We start from the raw sequence: 11,649 nt of genomic DNA, 5'->3' as shown, positions 1-11,649 counted from the left end.
GAATCGGTCAACAAATTGTGGTCATACAGCTTTAATTACGACTCAATCCGATCCCAAAAGAAATAGCTCTTCGTATAAAGGTTAAGACTCGTTTGGATCATGTTGACGTAATATTAAACATTATAAGAGAAATAAATTTTTATAACCAAAATTTTACAATTAAAATAATTATTTTCGACAAAAATAAATACGTTTTTATCGAAAATAGTCATTTTAATTACAAAATTTTAATCACAAAAATTTATTTGTCTTGTAATGAAATAAAGATTTGATTATATTTTTATTAACCACTAAATTAATCATATAATTAAAGGAAATACCATAAAACCATATATAGTATACACTAGGTAGCCCCTATCCAACCTCTCTTTTTGGCAAACGGATTTTTGTCCATCCTTCTGAACTCGATAGGATCATTGGCATAACACCAATTCATAACCCAAATCCAATGTTTTCCTCAATTAGCTGCTAATAGCAAATATTAATCTTTTAAGAAAAATCTTATTTATAATTCAATTTGGATGACATGACACTTACTAACATATTTACGGGACATAATTTAATTTAAAAAAAATTAAAATTTTAATTTTATAAATTAAATCTTATCGTTTAAATTATGTAGATCGTATGTTCTGAATATCGATTTAAAAATATAATAATTTAATTTTTTAATTGATATTCTGAACTTGGTCAGAAAAGTTACATTGGAAATTTGGACAAGTGGGCACCATCGAAAAAAAAAAATCTAATTACAAGTATAGTTATGTATTAATATGTGTATTAATTTAATGTGATTGGTCAAAAAGTAAATTTTATTGAAAATAATGTTAACTTAAATTTTAAATATAAAAAAATTAATATTGATATATAAATTAATATATGACTCTATTTCAATGTAACAAAACTCAAAAAAAAAAAAAATGTGGGCTGATAATCAAGCCAGCCCAAAATTGTAGCCACCGTTGAGATTTGTTAACGGCCACCCTTGATTTCAACTTGATTTGCTTAAGCTGGCGGCGGGAAAATAAATAAAGCCCAAATAATTGTAAAAATCCCAAGCAATATTTACAATTTTCAGTTTTTTAAAAAAGAAAAAAGAAAAAAAAGCAAAGCTCCAAAAGTGACTTGAAAAACGATGTGCACCATGTCCACGCATGTCAAAAGGCGCGTGGTATCCTCAAATCCCATGCCACTTTTCCTCCCGTTCGCCCCTCGTAGGGCCCTCCAGTCTCCCAACCCATCGTAAAATATCTTAATCCAACGGATGGAGTTCAATTGCGTACGTGCACCGGGGAAACACAGGACCTATCTCAATCTTAGTTTGGCTTCGGACAGAAGAACCTGACGCCGAACCTGAGGTTTGGAGACGAACCTAAAGCTGCGTTTTTTTCATTGAAAAATGAATATATGTATTTATTTTTAATTTCCTCGTTACTGTTTCGATCGCTTTATCTTCGGCTTTGGTCTGAAAATCAGAACTTTCTTACCCTTCTGCATGTCCTAGAGAAAGTGACAGGGAGAGGGAGTGTGGGAGAAAGAGAAAGCTTAAGGAGGTAGCCATTTGCGTCCTTTTCTTGGAGCTTAAGCACTGTAAATTTAAGCTTCACATAGCTGTGGTTTTGATCAGCTCCTGTAAAAGTACCTTCGGCAGCGACGCCGTAAGTTCCCGCCGTTGAAGAACCCTAATTCTCTTAGCTTAGATCAGACTCGGAGCACCAAGTGAACCTCCTCCTTCATTCCTCGTCCTTCCGGGCCTTTCAGTAATTTTACTCCCCCATCTTATTTGTTGCTCGGCTAGTGTAGAAAGAAAAAAGAGTAATAGCCTTCCTCATTTTGTGTTTTTTTTCTCCTTTCTTTGAGTTTTTGTTGAATTAGCTCGGAAATGTTTGTGCATGGTTAATTTGTTTATGTTATGTGAATAATTGAGCTGGCAGTGTCTCCTTGTGAGAAGTATCTTACAAGGTTCTGAGGTAAAGGGTTGTGCTTGTGATTTTACTCAAAAATTTCCACTTATGCCTGAATTATAGTATTTTAAGTCTAAATGGAAGAGACTGAAGTTCGTTTTGTTTTTGATGTGTTGTCTTCGCTTCGGGAGCTATCATATTGTTAAAATTTTAGTAATTTTGTGTCTTGGCGACGATCGCCAGTGTTTTCCTTCGTTCTTTTTTTTTTCTTCATGGTGGGTATCAGTTTTCACTTTATAATTGCTCATGAAAGTATGGTAAAATTTTTGAGTGATTGACATTGTCAATGGAAACCGGGTCTAAAATTTAACATTTTAAATTTGGATTGTCTACATCCACTTAGTTACTAAAATGTTGATAAAGTGAAGAAATTTTGGAGTCTTTCTGGGGTTTTTTCTTTTTGGTAGATTAATTGTTCTCGGCAGTCAGCGTATCGCATGCTATCGTGTTTGGACTTGCATAGTTGCATGGGAGTTTTGATTTTGTTGATGACGCAATTGGCTGTCATTTGCAGCGTGGCTTCCAAAATGTGTTGTATCTTTATAGCATGCTGAAAGAAATGGAATAAACTCGGTTAAATTGTAATTTTTCATCTCATATTGTGGTAGTGTACTAGTGTGGCACTTCCTTTTACACGTGTTTTCTTCATGTTCGAAACGATGTCTCCCTCTTTTTATCATAAAGTAATTAAACGTGTATATTTTACTGATATTCGTGTTAGGAGCAGTTCAAAATATGCTACTCTTCTTCAAGCTATTATCAAGCATTATTTCTAGTCTCTCATTTATCGACTGCAACAGTCTTTTGCAGGTGATGTTCTGAAGGATGCCAGAATAAATTCCCTTAGAATTTTCATTTTGGGGTTTACATGTGATGCTATTTTTGAATTAAATCAAGCATACCTACTCGTGTAATTTTGGGTATGAGGTGTTTCGAGCCATGATGATGTTATATATGGGCTAAACCACTTTCAGAAAAAAAGAGGAGTGGCCTGGTATAACTTGGTGGCTGGCTTTTTAATGCCTGGTAACGGAGTTGAAGATAGGATCCACAAGTTATATGGGCCAGATAACTCTTCCCTAGATCAGCACCAATTTCAAGCTGTCGAGGATAGTTGGCCTGGCTTTAACTGCAATCCATGGGTTGGGAAATGGAGGCAGATTGGGGTAGCTCCAAGTTGTGATGTAAAAAGCTTCAACCATAAAAAATTAGGTATCAGTCATTTCCATTATTTATGATATACTTCATCCCTTCATGGCTCTGCTTTGTCACTGTGTAGTGTTCGAGGTTTTTTCACTCTGCATTTGAGTTAAAATTCATTTATGGGAATTTGAAACAGCCATTTCATGCTCTTTGTTATAAAAACTGCATTTCTTTTGGCATTTGCAGATTCTGTGAAAAGGCATGGTGGTGAATCTTTGAGCGCGACCTTTAACCGAAACCGTGAGTATTCCAACATTTACTCCAGAAGCCAACAGTTGAGTTCAAATGAAGATATGCATGGATGCCACAAATTCCAGGCAAGGCAAAGACAGTCAGAGGTTTTGGGTGAAAATACAGTTTATGATCCACAGGCTATAACTTCAAGATGTCTTTCCTTCCTTATTCCACAGCAGGAAAATGTTTCTGGGGATAGTCCCACCCTAACAACGAATTCGGAAAGGTCAGAAATTACCGAAGCTTCCGTCGACTTGGAATTAGTTGGAGGGAAACAGCAGCTTGTTAAGGGCCAACAACTACATACTCCACACACTCACCTAATGCAGTCTGGGTACAATGAAATGCAGTTGCTGCAGCAGCACGTTGTGTTCAAGCAGCTACAAGAACTTCAGAGGCAGCAACAACTTCAGCACTTTGGTGATTCTAGGCAGCAGAATTCTGCAATGACTAAACAGGCTGCTGGGGCTCAGATTTCACCTGTCATCAATGGAACTCCTGTTAATGATGCATCACACATGCTTATGAACTGGATGCAGCAAGGTCCCTCTCCCACTGTGCAAGGCGTATCTAGCAGAGTTGAAGTTTCACAAGATCAAGGTCAGGCTTTGCATTCCATGGGTCTCGCTTCTCAGCAGCTTGATGTATCCTTATACGGCACTCCTATTGCTAGTGCAAGAGGAGGTATGAATGAATATTCCCATCTTTACGGGATGTCTCATGATTCTACAAATTTGTTGACTAAGGTTAGTGTTCAGGCACAGAAGCCTATTATGCAATCATCAAGCTTCAGTAACCCCCTTGTAGGTGATCAGGTTACTGTTTCTTCAGAGCAGGTTTGCTTTCCCCAAGAAGGTTTCATATCCAAACAAAGACTTCAGGGAAACAATATGTTTGGACAGATTCCTGTTCAGGGGTTGAATAGTACTGTTGTTTCGAGCAATCTCCAACTGGGGAGTACTCTGCAAAAGAATGCATCCCCAACGGAATTTAATGGGAGGCCAGAGCGAGCTGGTTGGTCTGGAACCTTGCAGCAGAAAAATATTCGGCTTGGCCCTTCTCAGGGTTTGTTTCCTCTAGATCCAATGGAAGAGAAGATTTTGTACAATCTGGATGATAACATATGGGACACTTCTTTTGGCGGGCACATTGACATGGGCACTGGAGGCTTTGGAATTACAATGGACCCAACAGACCATTCGAGTGCATTTCCTGCTATTCAAAGTGGAAGCTGGAGTGCTCTTATGCAATCTGCAGTCGCAGAAGCTTCTAGTAGTGATACTGGGCTACAGGAAGAGTGGAGTGGCTTAAGTTTTCAGAACTCAGAACTCTCAACTGATAATCAGCCTTCAAATGCTATGGATAGTGAAAAGCAACAATCAAGTTGGCTTGATGGCAACCTACTGAGAACTACCTCCTTAAGTTCAAGACATTTTCCTGTGTTTAATGAGTCTAGTGTGAGCTCTAGCTTCCCTGGATTTCATCAACCAGGCGTCCAGTTCTCAATTGAGCAGAGAGATACACTGCCCCAGGATGATTCTCATGAATCAATTCGGAAGTCTCCCAAAAACAGTGGTGAGTGGATTGATTGTGGCCATAAACAAAAACCATCCATTGAAGGACGTCGACCAGTACAACCACTTGTGTCATTGGACAGTGCATGGAGTGGTCAGATTTTTGAGCACCCAGAAAGCAATTCCCATCAGCAAAGAATGGCCTCAATTAACAATTTTAGCCAACCATGCAGTGAACTAAAAGGTAGGAGCATCATGTGTTGGTCTGCTAATTTCAGTATTTCCTTTTTAGGCTTTCACATTAATGAGAACTGACTGGAGAATTTTTGAACAGGTGATATCAATGAAGCTACATACCAGGGGAGGAGTTTTGATGATTGTCTGCGGGAGAGCAATAATAATTCTGTTGCAAGTTATTTTTCTAGACCAGCTAGAGGATTGGAGCCTGTACACTCTGGCATGGATGGTACTCTGCGCAGCAGAGAAAATTCACAAATATTTAACTTTGCCGCTGTGCCAAATTCAAGCCCTTCCAAGGCCTTTCAAGAAACCGGTCAACATAATCAAGCTGATTATGTTAAGAGTGCTGATATATCTAGGAACAAGGAAAATCAGAGCATGGATAAAAACCAGCATCAGATGAGTAATGGTTCTTATGGTTTGCATAACTATCTTGAGAAAGGAGGTGGAACAGATGGGATGCTGCAGAAATGCTACCAAAACGACAACTCTTATGACGATTATGGCTTGAAAGGATTTAGTGGGCAAGAGCAAGAACATGTACGACAGCACAAATTCATTAATAATGTTCATAGCAGTGCCTTGACCTTGGATAAGGCGAATAATAGTTTTCTTTATCCATTGCTGATACTTTCGCTGTGTCTTTCTCCTTTCTTGATGATGTCATTTATCTTCTGTTACAGGGACATTTAACGGATTATCAAGGAAACTCAAAAGTGTCAGAGATAGCTTCTAGAGGTGACTTTGATCCATCTATGACCTTTCGCAGATCCGTTCATCCCCATTTTGAAAAAGTTACCGCTCCAAGGTAGTTGGTTATGAAATAATGATAGTTTGGATGCATGGGCTGTATATAATCATTGTTATGCCTACTGATTGTTATCTCACTGCGTTATCACACGAACCTTTACTAATCTATTCCTTTCTTTGCTTGTAAATTTTACCAGCCTTTGTTGTTCTCTACTCATTTTGTATGTCTCATGAGTCTCTTTCTGGCTAAATGATGGCAGTGAAAATATGCTTGAGCTTCTTCATAAGGTTGACCAATCTGAGGAGAACAGCAGTATACCTCATTTTGGCTCTAGAGCCTGTGATTCATTGGTGTCTGAGACAGAGACTTCTGATAGATCTGTTGCTCATTTGTATAATCAGTCAGCTGCTTGTCAAGGTTTCGCCATGAAACTGGCTCCTGCATCTCAACAGCTGTCCAATATGAACCCTTTCATCTCATCACAGGATATGCCAGAAGTAGAATGTAATCTAGGTTTCAGGCAAGCCAATTCTGAGATAGAGAAGAGCCAGACCTGGTTAGCTTACCCATCTGTTCAGTCGTGTTCGTCATTGCATGAATCATCTCAAAGATCACATTGGGATAATAAATTAAGAATTTCAGGACAGACAAGCATCCCCTCGTCTTTATATATGCCTGGGGTTGCAGCTTTTACCTCGAGTCCTCCATATATAAGAAATCAGCTTCAAATGCAGGACATGCCAAATGCACCTCTGGCATGTTCATCTTCACAGTCAACATTGGCTGGTACAGTTAGCAGATACCCATCATTTGACCTTGCTCCCTCTCAGCGTCCTGTTATGTCAGGCATGCATCAGCAGGGTTCATTTTCAGAGAGACTGCACAACATATGGACAAATGTACCAGTTCAGCAACGTCCTTCTGTTGTAGAATCTCTTAAGGTTCCGGCTATAGATCCGTCAACAAATTGCTGGGAAACTTCACTGGTGTCACTGGGGATAAATGACCAAAATCCTGAGAAAGTTGGATATGGATCATCAGAATTTGGCACGTCTCCAAGGAATTCACAAGGATTTGAACATGGGGCTAGTCAGCAAGAGGGAGGGAGATCTCAGATGCTAAAATCATCTGAGATACATGATGCTTCACAGACTCATAGTTTGCCTAGAAATATCTCTGATGCAGATGCTTTTGCCTCTGGCTCATTGTTGGCTCATTCACACCAGCTGGACCTCGATAGAATACAGCATGAAGACAACAATGTTCCTTCTCCCTCTGAAAGAATTATTGGAACCATCGGTCATTCTCTAAAACTATCACATGTTTCTCATCCAAATTACTCCCTACTGCCCCAAGTGCAGGTAATGAAGAATGTGGATACTGATCCAAGTAGGAGAGTTTCAGATGTTGAGCATGTGGCTGCCACTGATGCACCACAGCTAACATATGAAGAGAATTCGAAGTTCAGAAACCAATTGGATACTGGATTGATGTCAGCATCCCCATCCAACACATCACCATCTGGGGACACTAAAATGCAAAGTTTCTTGACAGAAGGAAGAGAAAACTTTGGCATAAAAGCTTCATCACAGCCTGCTCTTCTAGATAGGCCTCAAGTGATGGTCACGACTGGTCAAAATGATTTTTTGAGTCAATCTATTACCAGTAACGTGGTATCAAATCAGGCTGGGCATCCCCAAATTAATTTGTGCATGTCACCCTCATTGTTTAAACAGTATGAGGCTTTCAGACATGTGCAGATGCCACTGTTATATGATGGAAGACATGTAAAGACTGCTGCAGGACAGTTCTCTCTCTGGAAGCCTTCCCAGAATTTGGATATAGTTTCTTCTGGGGGACGAATAGATGCTGCTGATGCTAGTGAATCTCTTTCAGCCCCTTATTTGTTGCCTTCGGATGGTACAAATCAATGCATGGCGAATGTGAGACCAAAAAAACGGAAAGCTGCAACATCTGGGCTTCTACCATGGTGCAAAGAAGTAACACAAGGTTCTCAAAGGGTTCAAAATATCAGGTGCTTGTCATTGTGGCCCGTTGTTTGATTATTACTGCTTTGATTCCTTATTTAACCATTTTATTCCTTGGAAGATGGAATGAAAGAAAGAACTGATTGGCTAGAAAATTCTTAATATTCCTCTCAATTTATTCTTGGATGGTGTGGAGCATTATAGTCACCACTTCATATTGGTGGTCAATACAAGATAATAATATTTCTAATCTAACTTGTATATTTTCACAATTTACTTAATTTTATTTAAAGCTATTATCAGTTATGTATCACACTGGCTACTTCCCTTTTCATTTTGTAAATGCTTACAAGTGCATTTGCTTTTGCAGTGTTGCAGAACATGACTGGGCAAAAGCCACAAATCGATTGATTGAGAAGGTTTGATTCTCCTAGGATGGTTTATATATCAAAAGTTTATCATCTAAGTTTGTCTTATATCTACTTGTCAAAAAATTAAGTATTGTCTTAAATCTAGGTATCGACAATGGTTGTAATAGCAATCAGTTCCAATGGCAGGTGGAAGATGAGGCTGAATTGGTTGAAGATCGGCTGTCAATGTTTCAATCGAAGAAAAGGCTTATCATGACATCACAGCTTATGCAGCAATTGTTTTGCCCTGCACCAATGTCCATTCTCTCAGCAAGGGCTGTTTCGCAATATGATACTCTGGCATACTCTGTTGCCAAATTATCACTAGGAGATGCATGTAGCCTGACCTCTTGCACAATTAATCGTTTTTTGGATGTACCGCTGAATAACAACACCTTGTAAGTATTGTTATTATTGATTTTTTATGCTTCTTTTCTGAAATATAGGAAATTTTTTCATGAAGGGAAAAGAGATGGGGGGAGTCTAGTGTGTGTTGTGCAAAAACCAAAGGAAAAAAATAAAGGTATCATGGGGACACTCTAAAATTGAACTACAAAGTCAAATCCTATCTGTTAAGCATGCAAGTGGGAGAGTCAATGCATGGGTTTGTTATACTGGAATATCATAAATGTTTTGAAAGAACTTCATTCTAAGTCTCTGGAAAGATAACTTCCATCTGTAAATATATGTTCAGGATTTCAGAACAGCTCAAAGCTTTTGAGCCTGTTGATGACCAGTCCTTTTCAGAAGTTGTAAAAGACTTCAGCAATAGAGCAAAGAAGTTGGAAATTGGCTTACTCAGGTATGAAACAAATTGTGCCATTAGTTAACTGATTTTATCACTTTCAGCATCAATGGAATCTCAAATCATTCTTGCAAGTATGTGCTTAACGCGGTTACAAGCTTGTATGTATCACAACCATTTGCTCATGCCAGAAGATCAGCAACTTGCTCCATTCCCAGGGTGTTTATTTTACTGCTTATGAAACCAAAATAACATGCCTCATCACAGGAAAATTGAAAACAGGGAAGCAAATATAAGAAAAAGGGGGAAAAATGGATGGGTCCTACACGTTGGGATATTTTCCTTATTTTACACAGGCTGAAAGAAAAAGAGAAAACAGATTTAGCCACTTGCTAAAAGAAAAAGAAAATAATTGCATCCTGTTTTAATGCATTTCACTTGATGATGCAGATTGGACAAGGCAGCATCCATTTTAGACGTAAGAGTGGAATGCCAGGAAATGGAAAAGTTTTCTGTCATTAACCGCTTTGCTAAATTCCACATCCGGCAAGCAGATTCCTCTGGAAACTCTTCTTCTTCCAGTACTGTTACCCCTGCACCAAAACCCAATCCCCAGAGATATGTCATTGCACATCCAATACCTAGGAATCTACCGGAGGGGTTACAATGCCTTTCACTGTGATTATCAAATTGAACAATGCCCTTCCCAATTGAACCGTTATACATTCCTTGTCCCGTCCATATCCCACAAATGATCTCTTTCATCTGCGTATATGCTGACACATTGAAAGAAGAGCATTTCTTGATGGTATGCAAAGCAACTCAACCACAAGTAACAAGGTAGCTTGTTCAATCTTGAACTGAGGTTGATTGTTATCATTTTTGAGAGAGTACATAGTATTTCCTGTAAATTTTGATGGATTTCCAAGGAGAATAGGTAGCGCCCCAAGTGGTCTTTTCATATAATAGCAAGAGGATCGTTGCTATGGATGTTTCTCTAGTCTCAAGTTACATATATAATAAATAAGTTATAGGAATATCGGTTTAGCTATGGTTTTGGTGTTTTCCTCCTTTTTCCCGTATTGTTTTCCCCTTTTCAGATTGGATCTACTCTGAATAGTTGGCTTCTCGAAGATAGATAGTCAATAAAATATGTGGAGAGGTGTACCTGGTTGTAATATTTTATTCATTCCTTTTCTTTTTTATATAATCTCTGAAAAAGAATGCAGAAGCTTCCATGACAACCCATTTGTTTTTTCTTTGAAGAGTACATGGTTTTCGGACGTTGATTCTGTGTCCCACCTCAAAGTCACAAAAAGAGCATTTACATGTGATGTGGAGGAAGAGACAAGGGATCTCTTTTTGTCGAATAAAAGCTTTGTATTTTTGTTGGTTGGAAGAAATCAAAATACTTGATTGTCTATCAATTCTCCCCTAAAACTTGAATGAAAGTTGCCTGGACACGTCAGATGTTTTGTGATCTTCTTAATTAACATTTTTTTATGTTTGTTTGTCCACGCTGTCTGTCTTCTGCTGTCTCATGTCTGTCTTTCTGTCCGTATGTAGCTGCAATATCTGATTGGCTCATGATTGGGAGAGTGCAGTAACATAGAAAAGTAAAAGCAGACACAAACAACAACAATAATAATAATAAATGGAATGAAAAACAAAATGGGTACAGCTAAACTTAGAGCCGGGTCTTTCTGAGTAAGATGTATATGATTTTGGAGCCAAAAATTCAAGGAAATCACATGGATAGAAAGTCAAAGATGAGATTCCAAAGCAGGAATTACAAGATCTTAAATTGAAATGGTGGAACTCAGACACGAGAAATCTGAAACAAACCCGAGAAGAAGGAAAGTCGCAAATGGTGAAATTCGCGTTTGGATCTTTAATAGGAAGAAGATAAGCTTTTAGACGACCGAACAATTTTTGCTGACAAATGGGTGTTGGGAAGTGTTCCATTTTCGAAGGGAGCACTGATTTTGTCATCATGCCCAACCCGATCAACACACGTGGCTTGTACTTTTTGCCTAATGCGATGTAGCATCTCAGCATTCCGAATGATAAATTTTATTAAAAATGAAATAAAATATTGTTATATTATAATTTTTTAATATTAATTTTATTTTAAAATTTAAAAAATTTGAATTTTTTATTATGTCTTTTACTTAAAAAAATTATAATAATTATATAAAATGAGATAGTTTGAAATCAACTCACAAGTTTACAATCCATGCCAAATTTAATTTTTATTGACTCAATTTGAATTTTATGGTTGAGAGGTGTGATAACTCTTGCATGTGGTTATGATTATTAGTAATTCTACTCTTGGGCCTTTATTTCTCCTGACACCATACACCAAAATGAGGTGGATTTATTTTAATTTCTTATCAAAATGTGCGTTTTATCCACCCACCCCCACGTGCCTTAGCCAGCCCCCCACCCTCTCAAAATCCCAAATCATCTCATCCTAGAAAGAGTACTTCTATATGCAGGCACATGGCGGACGAAACTGTGGACGAAAGTTGACGTGGCAAGTGAGAAAAAAAAAAGAAAAAAAAAAGATCGGAAATGAGAAAAAGAGGGAAATGCGAAAG

The 11,649-nt window shown here is 38.1% G+C and overlaps 1 protein-coding gene across 4 annotated transcripts; it reads left to right on the top strand.

Moving 5' to 3' along the window:
* Positions 1 to 1,436: 1,436 nt before the first annotated feature.
* On the top strand, positions 1,437 to 10,234 carry LOC122306901. Of its 4 annotated transcripts, XM_043119465.1 has the most exons (11): positions 1,437 to 1,760; positions 2,765 to 3,176; positions 3,354 to 3,484; positions 3,578 to 5,159; positions 5,250 to 5,695; positions 5,839 to 5,963; positions 6,166 to 7,941; positions 8,265 to 8,313; positions 8,452 to 8,702; positions 8,999 to 9,106; positions 9,500 to 10,234. In XM_043119465.1, exons 2-11 carry the CDS (start codon positions 2,984 to 2,986, stop codon positions 9,729 to 9,731), a joined length of 4,893 nt encoding a protein of 1,630 aa, XP_042975399.1. In that variant the 5' UTR covers positions 1,437 to 1,760; positions 2,765 to 2,983; the 3' UTR covers positions 9,732 to 10,234. The 4 variants fall into 4 exon arrangements, with proteins under 4 accessions (XP_042975399.1, XP_042975398.1, XP_042975397.1 ...); XM_043119464.1 differs by having other exon boundaries at positions 1,437 to 1,658; positions 3,354 to 5,159; XM_043119463.1 differs by having other exon boundaries at positions 2,775 to 3,176; positions 3,354 to 5,159.
* The last annotated feature ends 1,415 nt before the right edge of the window (positions 10,235 to 11,649 follow it).

This window comes from Carya illinoinensis, chromosome 4, assembly GCF_018687715.1.
Source record: "Carya illinoinensis cultivar Pawnee chromosome 4, C.illinoinensisPawnee_v1, whole genome shotgun sequence".
NCBI classification, from domain to species: Eukaryota; Viridiplantae; Streptophyta; class Magnoliopsida; order Fagales; family Juglandaceae; genus Carya; species Carya illinoinensis.
Note: the sequence above shows the minus strand (reverse complement) of the source record. Positions and strands in the feature narration are given on the sequence as shown.